Source organism: Heterodontus francisci, chromosome 15 (assembly GCF_036365525.1).
Source record: "Heterodontus francisci isolate sHetFra1 chromosome 15, sHetFra1.hap1, whole genome shotgun sequence".
Taxonomy (NCBI): Eukaryota; Metazoa; Chordata; class Chondrichthyes; order Heterodontiformes; family Heterodontidae; genus Heterodontus; species Heterodontus francisci.
Genome location: NC_090385.1, coordinates 91,040,550 through 91,066,868, shown reverse-complemented (window position 1 = coordinate 91,066,868; position 26,319 = coordinate 91,040,550). Strand labels below are relative to the sequence as shown.

The 26,319-nt window shown below is 44.9% G+C and overlaps 1 protein-coding gene across 1 annotated transcript in view; it reads left to right on the top strand.

Annotated features, from left to right (window-relative positions):
- Positions 1–24,662, top strand: part of LOC137377942 (sodium- and chloride-dependent neutral and basic amino acid transporter B(0+)-like) — a 96,746-nt gene extending 72,084 nt beyond the window's left edge. Inside the window, exons 9-13 of the mRNA XM_068048006.1 lie at positions 1,438–1,556; positions 2,512–2,611; positions 5,257–5,366; positions 5,474–5,644; positions 24,429–24,662. Coding sequence (XP_067904107.1) covers positions 1,438–1,556; positions 2,512–2,611; positions 5,257–5,366; positions 5,474–5,644; positions 24,429–24,566 — 638 coding nt within the window. The 3' untranslated portion in view covers positions 24,567–24,662. The remainder of the gene's footprint in view (positions 1–1,437; positions 1,557–2,511; positions 2,612–5,256; positions 5,367–5,473; positions 5,645–24,428) is intronic.
- Positions 24,663–26,319: the final 1,657 nt, after the last annotated feature.

Here is a 26,319-nt window from a genome sequence, read left to right as displayed (position 1 = left end):
AATGGAAAAATGGTTGGCCACTTGTCTTAGGAGTTCAGACATTTTAGCCTTGACATGGACAGTGATCCCACACTGCTCAGCTGTTTGTCTCAGCTCCTCCATAGACAGAGCTTTTAACTTATCTCAAGTTACTTAACCCTGGCTTGGAGAGCTACTTGCTTCAGACATATTAGTATTCAATCACATACAACCACCAGAAAACCTATATTAATCTTGTTTTTTTTTCATTAGGAACAATTTGGTTTCTCATTTCCAATTTCTCATTTGTCTGTGGGTAAAATACAGACACTAGCACCCAAATTTCTGTTATGACCAAGTGAGAAAGGTTCCCTTTCAGCCTTCACCTGGTCTTACTGTAACAGGGTTTTCTTTTTTAAACACGCTGTGTTTTGAGCCCCCACTTGGTGAATCCTTGTTCACCACTTACTAATTATAAGGCAGAGAAATGAGCACAAACAGGTATTCTTAGGTTTAAAGAAGAAAAGTGAAAATTATTACAACTTAACTTAAACTCTAATTCACTTAATGGAGACGAATACATGTCGCGCCCATCCCCAGCATGCATCCGCGATACGCACATGCAAATAGAGTCAGAAAAGAGCAGAAGAAAAATAGTGGAGAGGTTTGAAGCAATCTTTGAAGATGGGTCTTTGTTACTGTGCTTCAAGCTCACTGTAGTCCTTGCTTGTAGGTAGATCTTGCTTTTCATTGGAGCCCAGTATGCTTCTTAAACCTTGTTCACTAAAGGAGACTTTTCTCTCCAGGGGTTCATATGTGTTCAATGTATTCCGAAGCTGGTGATAGAGATGAGAGCAGACAGGAGAGGTTGCGGCAAGCCAGCCACGAGAGGTCTTTTCAGCCCAGGACCAAAAAGTTTTGTGCCAGTTCAAAACTCTGTGGCAAGTTCAAATTCAAAAAACTCAGTATGCCCAGCAGGTCAGTCATGTAACTAGGGGGTGTGACCACATCCGTTTGTGCATTTGGCCATCTCAGCAGTCAACCTGGAATGTGAGCTCCTCCACCCGCGACGTCTGGTAATCAAAAGTCCATTGTGGATTAAATTGGAGCAAGGACTGTTTCCTTTGTTCCAACACTGTCTGTTAGTATGCAAAAAAATGTCTTTCCAACCACTTGGAAAGGGCTTGGAAACCCCTTGTAATAGACGTTTTTTTTCTTCCCAGCAACAATTTTAAAATTTAATGTTCATGTGGCGATATTAATGTGCCTCATTCGTGGCAGGTGGAGGCCTGCATGACAATACTATCGAGGTTTTGACTTTCTCTCCACTATAGCAGCATCGACTTCTTAGAGGAACTCATTGCAAATGGCTTCAAGGCACAGCATGAGAAAGGAAGCACTGAAGTTACCAACCTGCTCTGCCAGGTTCAGATCATCATTGTTCCTGTTCCTGTCTCATTTAACTTTTTCTTCCACTAGAGGCAATTATGACAACCCTGCTGGACCAGTTCCCTAAGCTTCTCCAACCGAAGCGCTTTTATCTGACAACTGGTGTTTGCTTGTTATTTTATTTCCTTGGCCATTTTTATGTAACTCAGGTATGTTGCCCTTCCATAGTTTTCAATGTTTATACATGTAATGCTCATTAGAACTGTATGAAGTCAAATATTTCACAGGATTAAATAATAAAGAAGGACCTGGTGTGTTGATCCTGTTGTTTTCCACTTGTTTAATATTGTGCAGTGATGGTGTGAGACTGACTGACCCTTCCCCATCTGCTGTTACTAAATACAGAGCCTGGTTAAAGAGATGAAATTGAGCTTTGTTAAGTTTCTTTAAATTCGATTTACATTGCGTTCATTTTAAATTAGCTGATATTGTTTGAAATCTCTAAGTGGAAGGATGACCACTTTGTTGAGTTTCTGTCTCAGTCTTGGTTTGACTCAGTTGGGAACACACTCACTTCTGATCAGAAGATTGTGGTTTGTAAACTAAATCTTGGATGATAGAATGTCAAGAAATTCTTCAACACACAAAGAGTGATGTAAATGTAGAATTAATTTCCTCATAGACCAGTGCGGTGGAGCCAAAAGCCTTGGAATCATTGAAGAAACAATCAGCTGCTGCAATGGTGGAATGTTAACATTCCATTAATCACTTGATAAAGATGGACTGAATGGCCTTCCTCATCTAGAATCGTGGTCTCTAAACTGGCTGCTATATTTACCGACATAACCACGGTGACATGTAATTCATCTGGGCCAATTTAAAAATTCAGGATAGGATGTCAGAGATGGATCAAAATTACTGGGTGTGTAAATATCTCAAACATTAACAACTTCATTGGAGTACCTGATCAGAGAGTGTTTCTATTCTAACTGTAGTCATGGTAGACAAGAGAGATCGCAATGTTCGGGTGTAGTCACATGACGAGTTGTTGCTTTAACATTGAGTGTAAGTGGTGATTTCGTGTCCCAGACATCACTCATTTTGAATGGAGAGTTTTATAATATTCTCATGCAGCACATTTTCAAAGATTTCATTTCTTTTCAGGCTGGTATTTACTGGATAAATTTAATTGATCATTTCTGTTCTGGATGGAGTATTCTTGTAGCTGCTCTGCTGGAAGTCATCGGACAAAGCTGGATCTATGGTAAGTGCCACAGTGAAAGCACTGAAACAAAATGAGATAGTTAAACTTTAAAAAAAATAGTGTTTTCATGGATCTTTAGAAAATTCAAAACAAATGGATAGGGTGATGCGATGTAGATCGTCCTTCATCTCTGAAGATCATGGAAATTCAAGTGCTCTCCTTAGTTGTCTAAGGTTTTCCCCCTTTTGGTTCCAAAGGCCTATATGAAACAGGCAGAGCATCAACACCCGTGATCTCCTTGTTCTGAACTCTAAACCTCTGAACTTGCCGCTCTCCGTTCTCTCTGGCCTAACCCCGACATTGTCATCAAATCTGCAGACAAGGGTGGTGTTGTTGTTGTATGGCGTACCGAACACTACCTTGTAGAGGCTCAGCGCCAACTCTCAGACACTTCTTCCTACTTCCCCCTGGATCATGACCCCACCACCGAACATCAAGCAACTGTCCACAGGACGGTCACTGACCTCATCTCCTCTGGAGATCTTCCCTCTACAGCTTCCAACCTCATAGTCCTGCAACCCCGGACAGCCCGCTTCTATCTTCTTCCCAAAATCCACAAAGAGGACTGTCCTGGCAGACCCATTGTTTCAGCTTGTTCCTGCCCCACTGAACTTATTTCTTCCTATCTTGACTCCATCTTTTCTCCACTGGTCCAGTCTCTTCCCACCTACATCTGTGACTCTTCTGACGCCCTATGTCATTTTGACAATTTCCAGTTTCCTGGTCCCAACCGCCTCCTCTTCGCTATGGACGTCCAATCTCTCTACACCTCCATCACCCACCAGGATGGTCTGAGGGTTCTCCGCTTCTTCCTTGAACAGAGGCCCAACCAGTCCCCATCCATTACCACCCTCCTCCGCCTGGCAGAACTTGTTCTCACATTGAACAACTTCTCCTTCAACTCCACTCACTTCCTTCAAGTAAAAGGTGTTGCTATGGGTACCTGCATGGGTCCTAGTTATGCCAGTCTTTTTGTGGGATATGTCGAACATTCCTTGTTCCAGTCCTACTCAGGCCCCCTCCCCCAACTCTTTTTCCGGTACATTGATGACTGTATCGGTGCCATTTCCTGCTCCCGTCCCGAACTGGAAAACTTCATCAACTTTGCTTCTAATTTCCACCCTTCTCTCACCTTTACAAGGTCCATCTCTGACACTTTCCTTCCCTTCCTCGACTTCTCTGTCTCCATCTCTGGGGATAGGTTGTCTACTAATATCCATTATAAGCCCACCGATTCCCACAGCTACCTCGACTACGCTTCTTCATACCCTGCCTCCTGTAAGGACTCCACTCCATTCTCCCAGTTTCTCTGTCTCTGACACATCTGCTCTGATGATGCTACCTTCCATGACAGCGCTTCTGATATGCCTTCCTTTTTCCTCAACCGAGGATTCCACCCACTGTGGTTGACAGGGCCCTCAGCTGTGTCTGGCCTATTTCCCGCACCTCTACCCTAACCCCTTCCCCTCCCTCCCAGAACCACGACAGGGTTCCCCTTGTCCTCACATTCCACCTCATCAGCCTTCATATCCAAGGGTCATCCTCCGCCATTTCCGCCACCTCCAGTGTGATACCACTACCAAACGCATCTTCCCCTCCCTTCTCCTGTCAGCATTCCAAAGGAATCGTTCCCTCCGCGACACCCTGGTCCACTCCTTCCCCTGCAATTGCAGGAGGTCTAATAACTGCCCATTTACCTCCTCTCTCCTCACTATCGAAGACCACAAACACTCCTTTCAGGTGAAGCAGCGATTTACTTGCACTTCTTTCAATGTAGTATGCTGTATTCACAATGTGGTCTCCTCTGGGTGACTGCTTTGTGGAGCACCTCCACTCAATCCGAAAGCATGATCCCGAGCTTCCGGTTGCTTGCCATTTCAACACACCCCCCTGCTCTCATGCTCACATCTCTGTCCTGGGATTGCTGCAGTGTTCCAGTGAACATCACGCAAGCTCGAGGAACAGCATCTCATTTACCGATTAGGCACACTACAGCCTGCCGGACTGAACATTGAGTTCAATAATTTCAGAGCATGACAGCGCCCCATTTTACTTTTATCTTTAGTTATTTTTTTTTCTTTTATTTTTTGTGTTTATTTTATTTTAGAAGTTTGTTTGGTTTGTTTCCACTGTGCCTCACCACTGTTTTTTTCATGTTTGTGCTTGTGGCTGTTCAGTTTTCTGTCCATTCACACCCTATCTGTAATAATGCTTTGTCTTTCAGCACACCATTAACATATTGTTTGCCTTTGATCCTGACCCTGATCCATGGTGAGCTATTCTGTGACCTTGTCCTATCAATACCTTCTCTTTTGTTATCTCTTGCCCCACCCCCGCTTTACTTGCTTAAAATTTTTAACATTTCTTATATCTGCCAGTTCTGAAGAAGGGTCACTGACCTGAAACTTTAACTCTGCTTCTCTCTCCACAGATGCTGCCAGACCTGCTGAGTATTTCCAGCACTTTCTGCTTTTATCTCCTTGCTCTTGCTGGGTTACAGCTGGTTCGTATTGGGGTAAATTTTGCTGCAGTCATTTTCCTGCCAATTGCTGATGGGGACGTCACTCAAACATCTTCACTCCAAGCTGCCCTGAAGACAACACAAACCAAGTGATTGTGTCTCTCTTCCTTCTTGTTGTTCACAGGGATAAACAGATTCATCAAGGACATTGAGATGATGATTGGGGAAAGGAATTGGCTCTTCTGGCTGTGGTTCAGAGTGTGTTGGGTTTTTATCTCTCCGTGTTTGCTGGCAGTAAGAAAATGTTACATCTTTTAATGATTTAAATTGAAAATATTCAAAATGCAGCTAATCTATCTCATTCTGTACCTGATCTTGTTTTCTGCAATTATTTCATTCAGGCAATTTTAATCTGGTCCTTAGCAACATTTGTTCCACCATCATATGGACCTGTTGAGTACCCTGTCTGGGCAATAGCACTTGGCTGGTGTATGATAATCTTCTGTATTATGTGGATCCCCATTGTTGCCATTGTGAGAGTTTCCCAGTCGGAGGGTTCCACCTTGTGCCAGGTATGGAAACTGTTTCTTTGGAAAAACATCATCAGGCACCCTGGACAAATGGTGTAAATTAACATTGTTAGTATTTATTTTTTAAACTCTTTCATGGATGTCAGCATCACTGGTGAGGCCAGCATTTATTACCCATCCCTGATTGCCCTTGAGAAGGTAGTGATGAGCCGTCTTCTTGAACCACTGCAGTCCATGTGGTGTTGGTACACCCAAAGTGCAGTTAGGAAAGGAGTTACAGGATTTTGACGCAGCGACAGTGAAGAAACTGCACTATAGTTCCAAGTGGCTTAAAGAGAGGCAAGAATGGCAACTCAACATCCCTGGATATCGAGTTTTCAGGCAGGATAGAAAGGGAGATAAAAAAGGAGGGGGTGTGGCATTATTAGTTAAGGAATCAAAAACAGCTTTGAGGAGGGATGATATGCTAAATGATTCATCAAATGAGGCCATATGGTGGAGCTCAGAAATAAAAAAGGGGCAGCCACATTACTGGGAGTGTTCTTTAGACCTCCAAATAGTGAGAGGGAGGTAGAAGAACAAATGTGTAGGTAAATTTCTGAGTGCAAAAACTATAGGGAATAATAATTGGGGATTTCAACTACCCAATATCAACTGGGATACAACCAGTGTGAAGGGCACAGAGGGGACAAAATTATTGAACTGCATTCGAGATAACTTTTTTAGCCAGCACGTAACAAGCCCAACGAGAGGGGGCGCAATTCTAGATTTAGTCTTCGGTAATGAAGCTGGGCAAGTGAAGGAAGTAACCATTTTGGAGATAGTGACCATGATACAGTAAGTTTTAGCATAGTCATGGAAAAGGACAAAGATAAAACAAGAGTAAAAGTTCTAAATTGGGGAATGGCAAATTTTAAAAAACTGAGAGGTGACCTGGCGAAAGTGGACTGGATACGGCAACTTGAAGGAAAATCAGTAGCAAACCAGTAGGAGGCATTCAAAAGCGCAATTCTACAGGCACAGTGTAGGCATTTCCCCACTAAGATAAAAGGTGGTACTGCCAAATCTAGAGCCCCTAGTTATCTAATAGCTTACAGGGTAAGTTAGAGCAGAAAAAGAAAGCTTATGACAATCATAAAAATGTTAATACTTTAGAAAGCCTAGAAAAGTATAGAAAGTGCAGGGGTGAAGTAAAAAAGGAAGTTAGAAAAGCAAATAGAGGACATGAAAAACTATTGGCAGATAAAGTCAAGGAAATATTCCTCTACAAATTTTGGAGTATTACCATCTGCCAGACCCAGTGAAAATATTAATAGACTAAAGGGTGGCACAGTGGCACAGTGGTTAGCACTGCAGCCTCACAGCTCCAGCAACCCTGGTTTTGTTCTGGATACTGCCTGTGTAGAGTTTGCAAGTTCTCTCTGTGACCGTGTGGGTTTCTGCCAGGTGCTCCGGTTTCCTCCCACAGCCAAAGACTTGCAGGTTGATAGGTAAATTGGCCATTGTAAATTGCCCTAGTGTAGGTAGGTGGTAGGACAATTGAGGGAAGGTGGGGATGTGGTAGGGAATATGGGGTTAATGTAGGATTAGCATAATGGGTGGTTGATAGTCAGCACAGACTCGGTGGGCCGAAGGGCCTGTTTCAGTGCTGTATCTCTCTATGACTCTAAAACCCAAAGATGTTTTCACCGTACATTAAGAGCAAGAGGAAATGGGAGGGCCTATCAGAGGTTTACAAGGGAACTTATGCGTGGATGCAGAAGATGTGGACAGGGTTGTTAATTTCTTTTGTCTCTATCTTCACGAAGGAGAGGGTTGATGTAGACATCGTAGTTAAAGAGGAGGAGTGTGAAATATTAGATATGATCAGCGTAATGAGAGAGGAAGTACGAGAGGGTCTGACATCCTTGAAAGTGGATAAATTGCCAGGGTTGGATGGATTGCATCCCAGGTTGTTAAAGGAAGCCAGGGAGGAAATAACGGATGCGCTGAGGATCATCTTCAAATCTTCACAAGATACAGGAGAGGTACCAGATGATTGGAGGTCTGCGAAAGTTGTACCATTGTTTAAAAAGGGTGCAAGGAAGAGGCCAAATAATTATAGACCGGTCAGTCTGAACTCGGAGTGGGGTAAACTGTTAAAATCTATTCTGAGGGACAGGATAAATGACCAGTTAGAAAGGCATGGGTTAATCAGAGATAGTCAGCATGGATTTGCTAAGGGAAAGTCAGCTCTTGCTAAATTAATTGAGTTTTTTGAGGAAGTAACAAGAAGGATTGATGAGGGTAGTGCAGTGGATGTGGTCTACATGGACTTTAGTAAGGCATTTGACAAGGTCCCACATGGCAGATTGGTCAGTAAAATGAAAGCCCATGGGATACAGGGGAATGTGGCAGATTGGATCCAGCATTGGCTGAGGGACAGGAAACAAAGGGTAGTGGTCGACGAATGTTTTTGTTAATGGGAAGCTGTTTCCAGTGGTGTTCCACAGGGCTTAGTGTTAGGTACCTTGCTGTTTGTGGTATATATTAATGATTTGTACTTAAATGTAGGAGACATGATTGGGAAATTTGTTGATGACACAAAAATTGGCCGTGTAGTTAATAGTGAAGAAGATAACCGTAGACTCCAGAAAGATATCAATGGTTTGGTTGAGTGGGCGGAAAAGTGGTAAATGGAATTCAATCCAGATAAGTGTGAGGTAATGCACTTGGGGAGGGCAAATAAAGCTAGGGAATACACAATAAATGGGAGGATATTGAGAGGGGTAGAAGAAGACCTTGGAATGTATGTCCACAGGTCCCTGAAGGTGGCAGGACAGGTAGATAGAGTGGTGAAGAAGGCATATGGATTGCTTTCCTTTATTGGCCGAGGTATAGAATTCAAAAGCAGGGATGTAATGCTGGAACTGTATAAAACGCTGGTTAGGCCACAGCTGGAGTACTGCTTACAGTTCTGGTCACCACATTACAGAAAGGGCATAATTGCTCTGGAGAGAGTACAGAGGAGATTTACAAGAATGTTGCCAGGGCTCGAAAGTTGCAGCTATGAAGAAAGATTGGGAAGGCTAGGGTTGTTTTCCTTAGAACAGAGGAGGCTAAAGAGTGACTTAATTGAGGTGTACAAAATTATGAGGTGCCTAGATAGACAAGAAGGACCTGTTTCCCCTAGTGGAGAGGTCAATTACTGGGGGCACAGATTTAATGTGATTGGTAGAAGAATTAGAGGGGAAATGAGGAAAAACTTTTTCACCCTGAGGGTGGTGGGTGTATGGAATTCACTGTCAGGAACAGTGGTGGAGGCAGAAATTCTCAACTCAATTAAAAGGTACCTGGACATGCACCTGAAGTGCTGTAACATACAAGGCTACGGACCAGGTGCTGGAAGGTGGGATTAGACTGTGTGGCTTTTTTGGCTGGCACGGACACGACAGAATGAATGGCTTCCTTCTGTGCCGACATTTTTCTATGGTTCTAAGTCAGGATGGTAAATAGCTTAGAAGGATACTTGCAGGTGATGGTGTTCCCATGCATCTGCTGCCCTTGACCTTCCAGGTGGTAGAGGTCGTGGGTTTGGAAGGTGCTGTCTAAGAAGCTTTGGTGAGTTGCTGCAGTGCATCTTGTTGGTGGTACACACTGCTGCCACTGTGCGGCAGTGGTGGAGGGAGTGAATGTTGAATGGTGTAAATGGAGTGCCAGTCAAGCAGGCTGCTTTGTTCTGAGTGGTGCCGAGCTTCTTGAGTGTTGTTGGAAGTGCACTCATCCAGGAAAGTGGAGAGTATCCCATCACATTCCTGACTTGTGCCTTCTGGATGCTGGTCAGGCACTAGGGAGACAGGAGGTGAGTTATTCGCCACAGAATTCCCAGCCTCTGACCCGTTCTTCCAGCCAAGGTACTTATATAGCTGGTCCAGTTCAGTTTCTGGTTAATGGTAACCCCCAGAATGTTGGTCGTGGGGCATTCAGTGATGGTAATGCCACTGAACATCAAGTGAAGATGGTTGGATTCTCTCTTATTGGAGGTGGTCATTGCCTGGCACTCGTGTGGCATGAATGTAACTTTCCATTTATCAGCTCAAGTCTGAATGTTGTCAAGGTCTTGCTGTATATGGACACGAACTGCTACAGTATCTGAGGAGTCATGAATGGTGCATCCACTGCACCCAGAATCAGCTGTAGCCATCTGGACTTTGTCTTGCCACTGGATTCAGATATGCCTGCACCAGAAGGTGAGGTTGAAGCAGCGCAAATCTCCCTCACGATAATCTATTTGAAGCATATGTCATGACATCATTCCGCAACTCATTCATCATATAGATTTCAAGTCCTGTGGTGTTGGAGGAGTGACGTAGCAGCAGGTGAGGAGACACTAAAAGCTGTTGCGTTAACTCTGCATACATGCAACTCAGGCCATAGGGTTGCCTCTTACCAGATTGCAGCAGTGGTGAACTTTGGCAGCTCCCTGACCAACTGAGCTGCCCTCTTCAGGATTGCACTGCTCACCTCCATGGCATGAGGAAGGACTAGAAAAGGTGCCCTAAACATTGTCTGCTTCACCTATCCTGGCCAGTTTACCGCGACAGACAGGGATCCCATTGTTGCGGTCGAACAAGTGTAAAGAAGGCAAAGGTAACACCGCTTTCCATCGGCACGTGGAAACTCAACTGTCCATGGAGTATGCCAGAGCAGACAGACCAGACAGATGAACAATCCTGGTTGAAGATAACTTACCAGTTACAACATTCACATTGCAGCATTAAGTGAGACTCGTCAAACTGATGAAGGGCAAATTACCACAGCTGGAGTTTGATACACCTTCTTTTGAAGTGGTTGCAGTAGCGAAGAGTATTGTGAAGCAGGAGTAGGGTTTGTATCAAGTTCAACCTCATCTCCAAATTTGCCAGCCTTCCAAAAGGCACTAACAACCGACTCATGACATTATGACTTTCCCTTACAGGGAACAATCATGCCACCATTGTCAGTGTTTAAGAACCTACGATGACAAATCCTGAAGAGGTGAACGATAAATTTTATGAATAGCTGGAATATTTGATTGCTGCAGTGTGAAGTTCAGACAAACTCATCGTCCTCGGTGTTTTCAATGTCAGAGTTGGCACAGATCATCAGACCTGGGAGGGAATTAGAGGGAGAAATGGAGTTGGTAACAGCAACAGCAACGGCAAAGGCCTTCTTCTGCTGAAGGTGTGTGCAAAGAATGACCTTCTCATTATCAACATTGTATTCATGAATCACAGAATCACAGAATTGTTATAGTGCAGAAGGAGGCCATTCAGCCCATCATGTCTGCACTGGCTCTCCGAATGAGCAATTCACTTAGTTCCATTCCTCCATCTTCTCCCCGTAATCCTGCACATTCTTCCTTTTCATATAACAGCCTAATTCCTTTTTGAATGCTTCAATTGGACCTGCCTCCACCACACTCTGAGGCAATGCATTCCAGAGCTTAACCACTTGCTGTGTGAAAAAGGTTTTCCTCAGGTTGCTGGTGCTTCTCTTACCCATTACTTTAAATCTGTGCCCTCTCTTTCTTGATTATTTCACAAGTGGGAACAGCTTCTCCCGATCTACTCCGTCCAGACCCCTCATGTTTGAATACCTCTATCAAATCTCCTCTCAGCCTTCCAAGGAAAACAGTCCCAATTTCTCTAATCTATCTTCAGAACTGAAGTTCTTCATGTCTGGAACCATTCTCATGAATCTTTTCTGCACTTTCTCCAATGTCTTCATATCTTTCCTAAAGTGCAGCGCCCAGAACTGGACGCATTACTCCAGCTGAGGCTGAATTACCGTCTTATACAAGTTCAACATAACATCTTTGGTCTTGTACTCTATGCCCCTTTTAATAAAGCCTAGAATACTGTATGCTTTATGAACTGCTGTCAACTTGTTCTGCCACCTTCAATGATTTATGCACATATACACCCAGGTCCCTCTGCTCCTGCACCCCATTTAGAATTGCATCCTTTATTTTATGTAGTCTCTCCATGTTCTTGCTACCAAAATGAATCACTTCACATTTCTCTGCATTAAACTTCATCTGCCACCAATCTGCCCATTCCATCAACTTGTCTATGTCCTTTTGAACTTTTACACTATCGTGCTCATAATTCACAGTGCTGCCAAGTTTCGAAACATCTGCAGACTTTGAAATTGTGTCATTACACCAACGTCTTCTATGGTGAGCTAATTGAAGGGAAAAGGTTACATGGAGGCCAGATAAAGCATTTCAAGGACACCCTGAAGGTCTCACTGAAGAATGTCAACATCAGCCCTGTGACATGGGAGAACCTCACACAGGATCACTCTGCTTGGTGCAGTCTCATTAGCAAAGGCACTAACTCCTATGAACACAACAGTCACGCTGGCCACTAGGAAACGTGAGTTTTGCAAGTCCAGACTGCATGCACCTTTTCCACAATGACAATACATGTATCCAACATGCAACAGATCTTTTTGTGCTCTAATTGGACTGATTAATCATCACTGAACACATTGCAGCTGGAACTTAACTCAATGAATACCAGTTGATGTTGTAGTCATCTTTGAATACGAAGGATGACAAACGCACACATGCATTCAAAAGTGGGTTGAAAACTAAAGCAAAGGGCCAGTCTTTGCTGGAACAGGACATCTCACAGTGAGTGCTCAGAATTGGACTGTTTTCCTCACCCTTCAGAATGCACTATATTTGCTGCACAAATTGCTGGAAATGCGATTTAGTGAGATCAACGGGGTATCTGGGACCTCCTGATCATCGGGTCCGCTGGTTTATCTCCTTTACCAAGGCTGGAGAAAGAAACAGTGAATGACAGGAAAGGAAATGGGGGTGAATTCGAATCAAATTAGACACAGTAAGAGAAATAAAGTGAGAGAACAAAGATTGTATTAAGAGGGAAAGAAAGAAAAAAGACAAAAAGGAAAAGTAAGAAAAAATTTAAAATTTAGAAACCTCTAGGAAGAATCTACTTCCTGCAAGAGTGACTCTCCTCAATTTCAATTGTTCCCTTTCTTGGCCACCAAGGTCAGGACCATAAATTGCATCTTTAACGGGGTGCAATGACTAGGTGAGAAAGGGGTCTAGGGTTCCCTCTCAGCCTTCACCAGGTCTTACCATAATAGGGTTTAATTTTAATCACACTGTGTTTTTAGCTCCCTCTTGGTGAATCCTTGTTCACCGCTTTCCAATTGTAAGACAAAGAAACCAGCACAAGCAGGTGTTCTTAGTTTTAAAGAAGAAAGGTTGAAATTTCTTAAACTTAAACTTAAACTCTAATTTAGGTAACGCCTACGGATACAAAAAGCACCCACGCTAGCATGCATGTGCGATGCACACATGCAGATAGAGACAGAAAAGAGCAGAAGAAAAATAAAGTGGAAAAGTTTGAGGCAATCTCTGAAGAGGGTTTTTGTTACGATTCTTCGAACTCACTGTAGAGTCCTTGATTGTCGGTAGATCTTGCTCTTCATTGGGGCCCAGTATTCTTCTTAATCCTTGTTTGCTGTAGGAGACCTTTCTCTCTTAGGGCTCATGTGTCTTCAGTGGATTTGGAGTTCCATGAGAAAGAAAGGGAGAGCCAGACAGGAGAGGTCTTCTGCAGTCCAGGAGCATACCGCAGTCTCTCTGTTCAAAACACTTTGTACAATTCAGAAAAAACAGATTGCTAAGCAGGCTAGTCATGTGACCAGCTGGTCTGACCATGTCTGTTTGTAGATTCAGCTATCCCAACAATCATCCTGAAGTTTGAGCTCCCTCACCTTCAATGTCTGGTGCTCAAAGTCCATTGTGAGTTAAATTAGATAAGGGGAGTAATCCCTTTATCTCCACAAGCACTGTCTGTTAATATGCAAATGTATTTCCAGCCAAGGGCCTGGTGATTTCTTTTTTAAGCAAGTCCTTTCTTCACTTCAGCAACAGTTTTCAAATCAATATTCATATAACAAAATTAATGTGCCTCATTCTTGGCAGGTGGAGGGTCTGCATGACACATCCACACCCAGTGGAATGAAATGCGATTTGAGAAAAGTGTATTTCATTAAAAGGGTCAAGAGAAAATATACAAGACAGATAAAAAACATGCATTTCTCTCATTCATTCCCACTCATTCATAAATCCTAAAACTTATTGCAGCCTGTCTTTTGTTAGTGGCTGTGCTGCTTTAATTGCCGCCTCTTTGGCATCCCAATAAACATGTGTTTTTTTGGGGAAGTTTTTCTTCCGTTTGCCCATTTCCATGGCTGCCTCGGGTGTTTGAGATGGTTAGGTTTAAGTAGCCCTGAGTTGGAATTTTTTTTTCAGGTGAGTAAGTAGTGGGCAGGTCGATCCTGAACTTTCCTTCAGTGCTTTGCTGAGTCATACAAAGGCTTTTGACCTCAGGGATGAATGGTTCTCTTTTATTCTGACATGGGGGGAGGATTCTTTGCTAATCTCCCCTTTGTCCTCGAGGATAATCCTGCCTGCAGGTATTTATGCAGACTGTACTGCACTCCCCTGTGGCACTTCAACTTGGTGAGGCATCACAATCAAGGTTTCTCTGACCCCTAGAGGTCTTTATTTGTCTCTGAAGGTTCCTGTAAATGCTGTCAGTAAATCTGGTGGGGTGCTTCTAGTGTCTGCATTTACATAGGGGGATGTGGGGTCTAACTTTTCACATTTTTCGAGGTTGGCTGAGCAGACAGCAGGAGTTTCCATCCAGGATTCCTCCCGGACTTCCTTTAACCTGCCCTCTTGGTCGCTTTTTCCTCTTCCCTTTCTAAACTTTTGCCAGCCTTGTGCCTGCCTGTCCCCTTTTGTTCTCGGTGGGGGTCCCTTACAGTTCACCAGCCCTCTGCTGGAGGGTCCTCCTAACACCAGTACAGGACTTAGGGGTGCAGGTTTCACTGTAGATTAGGGTTTCCCCTCAACCCGGCACATGTAACAACTCCTGCAGTACTCCACCACATCTTTGTGGAGTTTTGGCCAGTCAAACCGCCTTCTTATGTGGGCTTTGGTCTTTCATATACCGGCATATACAGCCACTGTAGTCTTGTGGGCCCTTCTTAATATTTGTCTCCGGTATCTCTGCGGCACCACTAACTGGTGAACTACTGTCCACTGCTCGCTCTCAGATCTGTGAAGAGAACTCCATTTCCTCATCAGTACCTCATTCTTTACATAGTAGCAATCAGGGACTCCCTCTGCTTCACTTTCAGACTGGGCAGCCTGTGCTAAATCTTGCAATACTGGGTCAGCTCGCTGAGCTTCAGAGAGGGAAAATCCATTTAGTTCATTCCCTGAGTCTTCTCACTTTCCAAAGAAAGTCTCAGATAGACAGACCTCATGGTCATCTGCCTGCAGTGCCAATTCAGTCTCCTCTGGGGGAGCTGGTTTGATCATTGGCTGATCCACTACACATTCAGGGAAACTGCAGGGAACTGTCTCCTGCCACTGCCTTGTCTCTCTGACCTCCTGCGGTCTTTTTTTTCACTACTGGGGGGGATGCCACCTTAACTCCCCCCAGATCATTACGTAGGAGCAGGTCAACCCCATCCAGGCAAACTAGGGACAATCCCTACAGTCATTGGTCCCGAAAGTAGGTCACACTCCAGGTGCACCCAATGTACAGGTACAGACATACATTGCCCTCCAATACCATTCACCACCATTCTGGTGATCACTGCACTTTCTGGGTGAAAGGTCAGGCCTTTTCCCAGTTAAAGGGATCTAGTGGCCCCTGTGTCCCTGAAAATTACTATGGGCTTGCTTGCCCCACATGAGGGGTATGGGGTTACTCTTCCTTCAGGCACAAAACCCTGATAACCTTCAGGAAACCTATGAACTTTTCCTGCACTTGCAGTAGTACGCTTCCTGGGTTGCACTCTTACTGCAGTTCAAGCTACAGCTTGCTCTGCCATGCTTTCCATCAGGGTTCCGTCGTCACTGAGCGGATGTGCTCTGATTAACCCTACCAGTTTTCCCTTTAGTTTCCAGCTGTCGGCCTTTAGAGGACCTGCCTTATTACAATGGAAGCTCACAGGTCTCCGGGTCTCACTCCTACTCACTGCTCCTTCCTTTTTGGCTAGAGGAGGGCCCCCTGTGTCTCTTGCTTTTCCTTCTCTCCCAGGACTGCTTCGGCTCCTATCACCTTCCCACCCTTTGTCCTTTTCGCATTTGTGGGGATGACGAGGAAAGGTTCTCTGCTGGGAAACTGACTTACAAATTAAAGCAAACTCATCAGCCAGGACGGCCGCTTGCCAGGCTCGCTAAATCCGCTGCTGCTCTGCATGTGTCTTGATGGAGTGGGAGAGAGTGTTTGAACTCCTCTAACGAAATTACTTCTCTGTGATTCTCATAGCTCAGCTGTATTTTAACAGCCCTCAGCCACTGGTCAAAAGCCAGCTGCTTACTTCTTTCAAACTCTCTCATTTGTCTGTGCGTAAAATCCCGGACAAACCCCCAAATTTCTGTTACGACCAGGGGAGAAAGGGGACTAGGATTCCCTCTCAGCCTTCACCTGGTCTTACCATAACAAAGTTTAATTTTAAACATGTGTTTTTATCTCCCCCTTGGTGAATCCTTGTTCACTGCTTTCCGATTATAAGGCAAAGAAACCAGCACAAACTGGTTTTCTTAGATTCAAAGAAGAAAGGTTGAAATTTATTAAACTTGAAACTTAAACTCTAATTTGGTTAATGCCAACGGATACACGACGTGCTCATGCTAGCATGCATACGTGACACACGCATGCAGATAGAGACAGAAAAGATCAGAAGAAAAATAAAGTGGACATTTTTGAGGCAATCTCTGAAGAGGGTTTTAGTTACGTTTCTTCGAGCTCACTGTAGAGTTTTTGTTGGGGCCCAATATTCTTCTTAAACCTTGTTCGCTGTAGCAGACCTTTCTCTCTTGGGGTTCATGAGTCTTCAGTGGATTTGGAGATCTGTGAGAAAGAGAGGGAGAGCCAGACAGCAGAGGTTTTCTACAGTCCAGGAGCATACTGCCTTTTTTTCCTGTTCAAAACTCTTTGTACAATTCAGAAAAATCAGGTTGCCAAGCAGGCTAGTCACGTGAGCAGCTGGTCTGACCATGTCAGACCCCTTTGTCTCCACAAGCACTGTCTGTTAATATGCAAATGTCTTTCCAGCCAAGGGCCTGGGGATTTCTTTTTTAAACAAGTCCTTTCTTCACTTCAGCAACAGTTTTCAAATCAATGTTCATTTAACAAATTTAATGTGCCTCATTCGTGGCAAGTGGAGGGTCTGCATGACAGGGGTCTTAATGACATGAAATGCCAGACCAAAAATTCTGTGCCATGATTCAATCTTATTTACAGCACAAATGCAGCATTTTCTGACACTGATGGGGATGCTGACAGTGAGCTCCTGATTTTGAGAAGCCCAGTGTTTACCAAATCGTGCATTTGGACCAGGGGGAGGAGTTACAGATGGAAAACTTGGAAGTATGGACTTCCCAAATGTCCTGCAGTCTTTTACATGGTGCAGGATGTGAGTTGGTGATGCAGTGGGATGTGATCATGGGATAAACACTATAGCTCCAGGTTGATGATCACTGGCCGGAGGGTGGGTGTTATCGGTGGTGTTGGTGATAGTGGAGGTGGGAGTAGGGACTGGACAGATTGCTGGTGCTGGGGGAGGGGGGTGATTTACAAGGTAGCTTGCTGGGCAGGGCAAATACACTTCTGCTCCTCTGATTTTTTGATGAAGTAACAGTGAAGGTTGATGAAGGCAATGTGGTGGATGTTGTTTATATGGATTTTAAGAAAGCATTTGATAAGTTACCACATGCAAGGCTGGTTAACAAAATTGAGGCTCATGGAATAGGAGAGTTAGTGTCCAATTGGATAAAAATTGGCTTAAGGACAGAAAGCAGCAAGTAGTAGTAAATGGTTGCTTTTCAGACTAGAGGGTGGTAGACAGTGTGTTTTCCAAGGATTAGTGCTGGGACCACTGCTATTCTTGCTATATATAAATGACTTGGATCTTGGAATACAGAGTAGAAACTCAAAATTTGCTGATGATACCAAACTTGAAGGTGCGGCAAACGGTGAGGATGATGTGAACCAATGGCAACAGGTCAGAGATAGGCGAGCAGAATGGGCAGAGAGGTGGCAGATGGAAATTAATACTGACAAGTATGAGGTGATGAATTTTGGAAGAATGAATAGGGATGGGCAGTATAGGTAATGGCACAGTTCTAAAGAGTGTGCAGGAACAGAGGGACCAGGGGGTGCATGTGCATCGATCATTGAAGGTGGCAGGATATATTGAGAATGGCTCTTAAAGCATATGAGATCTTGGGCTTCATAAATAGTCATTGAGTACAAAAGCAGGGAAGTTATGCTAAACCTTTATAAAGATCTGGTTAGGCCCCAACTGGAGTACTGCGTCCAGTTCTGGTCATTACACTTCAGGAAGAATGTGAGGTTCCGTGAGAGGGTGCAGAGGAGATTTACCAGAATGGTTCCAGGGATGGAGGATTTTATTTATAAGTTGAGGTTGGAAAAGCTGGGTTTGTTCTCCTCAGAATAAAGGTGATTGAGGGGAAATTTTAATAGAAGTATACAAAATTATGACAGACTTAGGTAAGTTAGACAAGGAAAAACTGTTCCCATTAACTAATGGTGCAAGAACTAGGGGGCACAGATTAAAGGTTTTGGATAAAAAATGCAGGGGGAATATGAGGAAATCGTTTTTATGCAGTGGGTTATAATGACCTGGAACTCACTGCCCACAAGGATGGTGGAAGTGGAGATGATCAATGACTTCAAGAGGAAGTTGGATGGACACCTGAGGGAAATAGACTTTCAGGGCTACAGGGATTGAGCCAAGGAGTGGGACTGACTGCATAGCTTTGTGGAGAGCCGGCATGGACTCCATGGGACGAATGGCCTTCTTCTGTGTCGTTAATGATTCTATGACTCCTAAGCCATATGCAGTGCTGTAACGGTACATACCTCATGGATCCAACCTTTCTCACATCCTTTTACCTGCCAGATTTCCCAAGGCTACCGAATAATAAGTTTAAAATGGTAAGTATGGTATAATGGAGGCATGCAGTTCCTTAAAATCTTTCATTGGGCAACCCACCGCCGAGAGTGAATTGGCCGCCCACGACCCAACTTGTCTCCATTAAAACCTGAAGTGGGAAAGTTTGAGGCGTGTTGGGTTCAGGTTTGAATTTTTTTCAGTTTAATGTCACCTTCCAACCCAAACCCACCAAAATGACCCCCATATACCCTGTTATTCATTGGATCGATTAGGATGGGATTGGAGGAATGGGCCTGGCAGAATCCTGCAAAAGTTTACCGAAATTTCTGTGTATGAATGGATGGAAACAACCAGAATATCACACCTAGATAGATAAACACACTAACAGTGACAGCTTGAAAGGTGCAGTGATGAAATGACAATCTGTGCCTAATGCTGAAGAGTGAATGTTGGAACATTAATAGTCAAAACATTCATACTTGTTTTAATAATACAGGTTAACCAGAAATACATGAACCACACAGAGGGAGCTCAGTGAGTTCACCATTGTGCTTTTCTATGAACTTTCATACTGACAACTTAAATAGGAAAAGAACAGGGAAGACCATCTGGTCCATTGAGTTCACCCCATCCAGGCAAGGTGAAGTCTTGATCCCCATTAACCCAGGCCCCTCCCCCACCCTTAGTCACACAATCTCCTACCCCTCCCCCACCCTTAGTCACACAATCCCCTACCCCTCCCCCACCCTTAGTCACACAATCTCCTACCCCTCCCCCACCCTTAGTCACACAGTCTCCTAACCCTCCCCCACCCTGAGCCACACAATCCCCTACCCCTCCCCCACCCTTAGTCACACAATCTCCTACCCCTCCCCCACCCTTAGTCACACAATCCCCTACCCCTCCCCCACCCTTAGTCACACAATCTCCTACCCCTCCCCCACCCTTAGTCACACAATCCCCTACCCCTCCCCCACCCTTAGTCACACAATCTCCTACCCCTCCCCCACCCTTAGCCACACAATCTTAAACCCCTCCCCCGCCCTTAGTCACACAATCTCCTACCCCTCCTCCACTCTTAGTCACACAATATCCTGCCCCTCCTCCACCCTTAGTCACACAATCTCCTCCCCCTCCCCACCCTTAGTCACACAATCTCATACCCCTCCCCCGCCCTTAGTCAAACAATCTCCTACCCTTCCCTCACCCTTAGTCACACAATCTCCTGCCCCTCCTCCACCCTTCATGACCAATCTTCTGCCTCTTCCCTCATGCCCAATCACACAATATCCTGCCCCTCCCCCACCTTTAATCACACTATCCCCTGGGGGAGCAAAAACAGTGAAAAGACAAATTGAGGCAAATTGCAAAATTCTGTTAATTTCTTGCTGACCCCCACTGGACGATGAGGAATAACTCCAGGAGACTGTGAGAATATATCAAACCTCCCATTATCACCCAGCCCTCTTAAACTGGAAATGTCCACCTCTCTCAGGAACTATTGAGGTGCTGCTGGGAATCCACACTCTCTGCACACGTCAGTGCTCTGTTCCAATAAAAAGCAATACATTCCAACATCTGACTCCTTCCTAAAGTAATTCTGGGATTCTCCATTAATTTCCAAACTCTCCACGTGATCATAACTCAGATGCCTTCTGGGTGCCACAAGTTCCCTCAGAGGTCCAAAATGGCAATTGCAGTGCACGCACACACTTGGGTGAACTCCATATTGGTGAGGGTGTTAGCAGACACGCAGAGAACATCTATCAGAAATATGCAGAAGAAGCAGATCATGACAGCAATCAGTATGTAATGCTGATTTAATGTCAGCGCTGCCATTTAGTTGCTGGATGATTTCTTCAAGCTCTCGGTACACCTCTACAAGTGTTTGATACCTGCTATACTTGTTTAAAGTTGCTAAAGTCAATAGGGAGTGATGTGACAGGTTCTGAAGGACATTTTCCTGAATTCAAGGCTTCTGCCCAAACCACTTGCTGGCAGTCATGGGAGCACTAGTAACCATTCCCCTGAGAATACAGCATGACTTGGAGCAGGAGCAGAGGGCACACAGAACAGGACAAGCTGCTGGAAGAGGGAGGGGAGGAGGGGGAGAAAGACTGTCAGCAGGAGACCATATCTACCCAAACTGTTCAGTTCACCTACCTGAACCTCAGTGAGGAATAATGTGTAAGATATCTGTTCTTCAGTAAGGGTGTCCTCACTGAAATTTGATGACTGCTGCAGCCACAATTGCAACCTCAGAGCAGGGCAAGGACCACATTGCCAGTGGCTGCCAAGGTGACTGTGGCAATGAACTGTTATGCATCTAGCTCCTAGATATTTGCAACATCTCAGTTTGTTGCCCACTGTTGTGTCAGGGAGGTCACTGAGGCTCTGTATTCAAAGATAACTGTCTACATTTCATTCTATCTTGATAGGGAGTAGTGGGGGGAGTGAATACGCAGCTTTGCAAGGATTGCAGGATGTCACTAACTTCACACATGTTGCTTTGTGGGTGCCGCATGTCAACTCTGCCAAGTATCGGTACTGAAAGGGATTCCATTCCCTCAACATCCAGCTGGTGTGTGACCATAGGCTGTGAATCGTGCAGGTCAATGCAGCAGGCATGATGCCTTCATTCTGTGGCAGTCTGCTGTGCCATCTGCATTTGAGCCACCACAGCAAACCAAAGGGTGGTTACTGGGTTACAAGACCTATCTGCTAATGACTCATGATTCTGGTGTGTAACTCACGCACAAGTGCACAAGATGCATAAGATGAAAGTCATGCTGCCAGACGAAATGTGATAGAACAGACCATTGGCTTGCTGAAATGATGCTTCCACTGCCTGGGCTCCTCAGGAGGAGCCCTGCAGTACTTAGCAGAGCAGTTGTTAAGATTTGTGGTGGTCTGCTAGCAGCTGCACAACCTCATCATCATGAGGGCACAGCCTTTGCCACCAGCTACATGGTGAACAGCTGAGGAGGAGGAAGTAGAGGAATGGAAGAGGCAACCTGGACAGCCCCTTTCTGACCAAGCTGTCTGTGAAGAACTTATCCAAGTGCAATACTGGTATTTGCAAATCCAGTTCCCCATTCATTCACCATCCCACACCTTACCTTCTCTCTGCACTGACCATCACAGTGTCTGCATGGCAATGATGCAAAAGTAAAAGCCGCCCCAAAAGTAAATATTCTAGATCAAATTTATGAACAAAATCATGCCGCATTGCATGCAAACATCAACTAATCACCCGAGTGCATTTCCTTAGTGCCTATCTTCTGTTTACCTTTGCCTGTTCGAGTGCTCCTACACAATCCAGTAGCTGTAGCATGGCTGGTGGAAAACTGCTGACTTTCTGTGGGAGACTAAAGATGGCCTTGCAGGACGACCTCGAGCAACTCTGGGCTTGGAAGGCCCAGCTTTGGATTCACCATCTTGGCATGGCTGGCAGTCGTCTGGTGTGACTGGTAGATAGGGAGAGCAAGAGCATTGGTGGCGTGTCAGTGATGGGAGGATGAATGCTGTCATCCTGAGAGAGGATAGCAGGTCCATGCACCACGGAGCAACTGCCACTCCCCTGGACTGGAGCCTCAGCAATCCTAGTAATCTGTTGGAGTACAGATTGATGAATGGCTGTGATACCCTGCAAAGTCCTTTGAACACTGGTATCCAGAGTAATGATGACAGCAATCTGAGCTTGTGTGGCCGCTGCTTATGCTGCAATGGAAGCTGAGACATCAGCCAATCGATGCTGCATCATGGTTGGATCCACAAGTATGCTAATGGAGTTAACCACTGAAATGGAAGCTCTGCACAAAGGCCTGTGCGAAGTTGATGCTGGACTCCTCCATGATTCTTGACATTGACCACAGGGATTCTGGCAGCTTCCCAATGTTCTCAGTATTTTGTTGTAGTTACCCATCAGCATTATTCTGTAGGCTGCCCCATGGAAGTGCTCATCTAAATCCATGTGCAACCTCACCCTCTGGAAAACTGGCACCTGTGTCCCCGCCCTGGCTGAAGGCCACTCGTGCCTGATGCTTCTCCACATGCAATTCCACCCTCTGTGCTATCTTTTACATTACACACAGCATTAGTATCTGAGCTGGTGGCTGCGAGTGTGAAATTGAGGGATGTTGTGTCTTCACCTTTGCCACTGCCTGGCCAGGCAGTAGTTTAGTTTAGTTTTGTTTAGAGATACAGCACTGAAACAGGCCCTTTGGCCCACCAAGTCTGTGCTGACCATCAACCACACATTTATACTAATCCTACATTAATTCCACATTCCTACCACATCCCCATCTGTCCCTATATTTCCCTACCACCTACCGATACTAGGGACAATTGCTAATGGCCAATTTACCTATCAACCTGCAAGTCTTTGGCTTGTGGGAGGAAACCGGAGCACCCGGAGGAAACCCACGCAGACACAGGGAGAACTTGCAAACTCCACACAGGCAGTACCTAGAATTGAACCCGGGTCAATTGGAGCTGTGAGACTGCGGTGCTAACCACTGCGCCATTGTGTATCTGAAAGGATAATAGCACAAGGGTAAGATTGTGGCGGGGGAGGGTGGAGGATATTATGAGGTGAATGTTTACACCATCTGCAGCTTGTAAATCAGAAGATATTGTGGGATGAGGAGGAAGTGGGAGTTGTGAAGGAGGATTAGATCTGAGGAAATCGTCATCTTCAATGGTTTCAGCCCCACTGCTGGGCCACAGCCTCAGCAATTCCTGTCCCAATAACGGCCAGCACTGTCTCCTCCATGGAGTTAGGATATGCAGGCACACCTGTCTCCCTCTGGTTAGCTCCTGCTGCCTCCAGTTGCCCTGCAAGAGAGAGGGAAGTGTGTCAGTGAGTGTGGTACAGTGTGTTTGGGTGATGTGTCTGTCATGAGTGAATAGTTGTGTAAGCTGTGAGTCGTGAATGTGAAGTTTGCAACAGTGCTAACTTTGTGAGGGTGAAGTGAAGCGATGGATGTCAGGTATGAGTTTTGATTGATAGAAATTTTTAGCAGTTGAGTGATGAGGATGAGGTGATTTGAGAAATGGCTGAGGCTGGTGGTGCAGTTGGTCGAATACGAGATTTGAAAATACATTCGCTTATCTTGACAATTCATGTGAGAGCCATGTGAGGTCATTAAACTTCTTACGACATTGCAGCTAGGTCCTCGTGGTTTGACTCCTGGCATCAGCCTCCATGGTTATCAGCTCTCACTGCCTTGTATGTGTGTGTGACTTGTGACTGCCTGTGAATACAGCACATACCTCCTTCTTTCCACCTCCTCCAGTGCAGTGTTGGGAAACCTTGGAGAACACTCTCTCCCATGCTGTGCCACTGTTGAGTATTTCCCAGTACCTACTATAGTCACAATGCATCTCCCCTTTAAGAGATGAAGGCTAGTTTAACTGGTGCAGGCTTCTGACGATTTCAGGTCACTTCTGATCTGTGCATCCAATCCACAACACTGTTAGTGCTGGCTGCATGATACAATCATGTTCATCAGCAAACTAAATAAAGTTGATGTGCTGCCTGCATCACATTGAGCCAGTGTGGTTTAATCACACATTGTGATCCTCAGCCCAGTTTCAGGGGCTATCGAATTTAGCCCCCAACATTTATAAATCCCTGAGTGAGATTTCTTCCCATTATTAAACATTAGGACCACCCGAACCTTCCTCCACAATTTAACTTCCTTGTTGTAACAAACTGCAGGATAATCTGATTTGGATCTGGGTTTTTTTCTCGTTGGATGTTAATGGTCATTAAAAAATTCGGCAGAAATGATTAAACATTTCACTTTTCCTTTCACAGAAAATCTCTGCTGCTTGCACATCAGCTCCTGATTGGGGTCCATACTTGGAGCAACACAGAGGGGAAAGATACAGAAATAGACCTGATTCTACAGAAGGCCCTAACCATGTGCAACTTCTGGCTACTTCTAAGGTGTGAAATTTTACAGGAAAATTTTCTGTTCCATTTGTAAATTGATGGCCATGAAAATCCACTGCTGTTCTGATGGACTCATAGAAACATAGAAAAATAGGATCAGGAGTAGGCCATTTGGCCCTTTGAGCCTGCTCCGCCATTCATTATGATCATGGCTGATCATCCAACTCAGTAGCCTGTTCTGGCTTTCGCCCCATATCCTTTGATCCCTTTAGACCCAAGAGCGATATCTAACTCCTTCTTGAAGACATACAATGTTTTGGCCTCAACTGCTTTCTGTGGTAGCAACTTCCACAGGCTCACCACTCTCTGGGTGAAGAAATTTCTCCTCATCTCAGTCCTGAAAGGTTTACCCCATATCCTTGGACTATGACCCCTGGTTCTGGACTCCCCCACCATCGGTAACATCCTGCCTGCATCTACCCTGTCAAGTCCTGTTAGAATTTTATAGGTTTCTATGTGATCCCCCCTCACTCTTCTGAACTCCAGGGAATATAATCCTAACCGACTCAATCTCTCCTCATACGTCAGTCCCGCCATCTTAGGAATCAGTCTGGTAAACCTTTGCTCCACTCCCTCTATAGCAAGAACATCCTTTCTCAGATAAGTAGACCAGAACTGCACACAATATTCCAGGTGTGGCCTCACCAAGGCCCTGTATAATTGCAGCAAGACATCCCTGTTCCTGTACTCAAATCCTCTCGCTGTGAAGGCCAACATACCATTTGCCTTTTTTACCGCCTGTTGCACCTGCATGCTTACCTTCAGCGACTGGTGTACGAGAACACCCAGATCTCGCTGCAAATTCCCCTCTCTCAGTTTATAGCCATTCAGATAATAATCTGCCTTCCTACCAAAGTGGATAACCTCATGTTTATCCACATTATACTTCATCTGCCATGCATTTGCCCACTCACTCAACTTGTCCAAATCACCCTGAAGTCTCTCTGCATCCTCCTCACTACTCACCCTCCCACCCAGTTTTGTGTCATCTGCAAATTTGGAGATATTACATTTAGTTCCCTCATCTAAATCATTAATGTATATTATGAATAGCTGGGGTCCTAGCACCGATCCCTGCGGTACCCCACTAGTCACTGACTGCCATTCAGAAAAAGACCCATTTATCCCTACTCTTTGTTTCCTGTCCGCCAACCAATTTTATATCCATTGCAATACACTACCCCCAATCCCATGCGCTTTAATTTTACATGCTAATCTCTTATGTGGAACTTTGTTGAAAGCCTTCTGAAAGTCTAAATAAACCACATCCACTGGCTCCCCCTCATCAACTCTACTAGTTACATCCTCGAAGAATTCCAGTAGATTTGTCCAGCATGATTTCCCTTTCGTAAATCCACACTGACTCTGCCCGATTCTACCACTGTTCTCTAAGTGTTCTGCTATAAAATCTTTGTTAATGGACTCTCGAATTTTCCCCACTACTGACGTCAGGCTGACTGGTCTATAATTCCCTGCTTTCTCTCTACCTCCCTTTTTAAATAGTGGGGTTACATTAGCTACCCTCCAATCTGTAGGAACTGTTCCAGAGTCGATAGAATCTTGGAAGATGACCACCAATGCATCCACTATTTCTAGGGCCACTTCCTTCAGTACTCTGGGATGCAGACCTTCAGGCCCTGGGCATTTATTGGCCTTCAATCCCATTAGTTTCCCCAACACAATTTCTCTACTAATCCTGATTTCTTTTAGTTCCTCTCTCTCAGTAAGCCCTGTGTTCCCCAACATTTCTGGT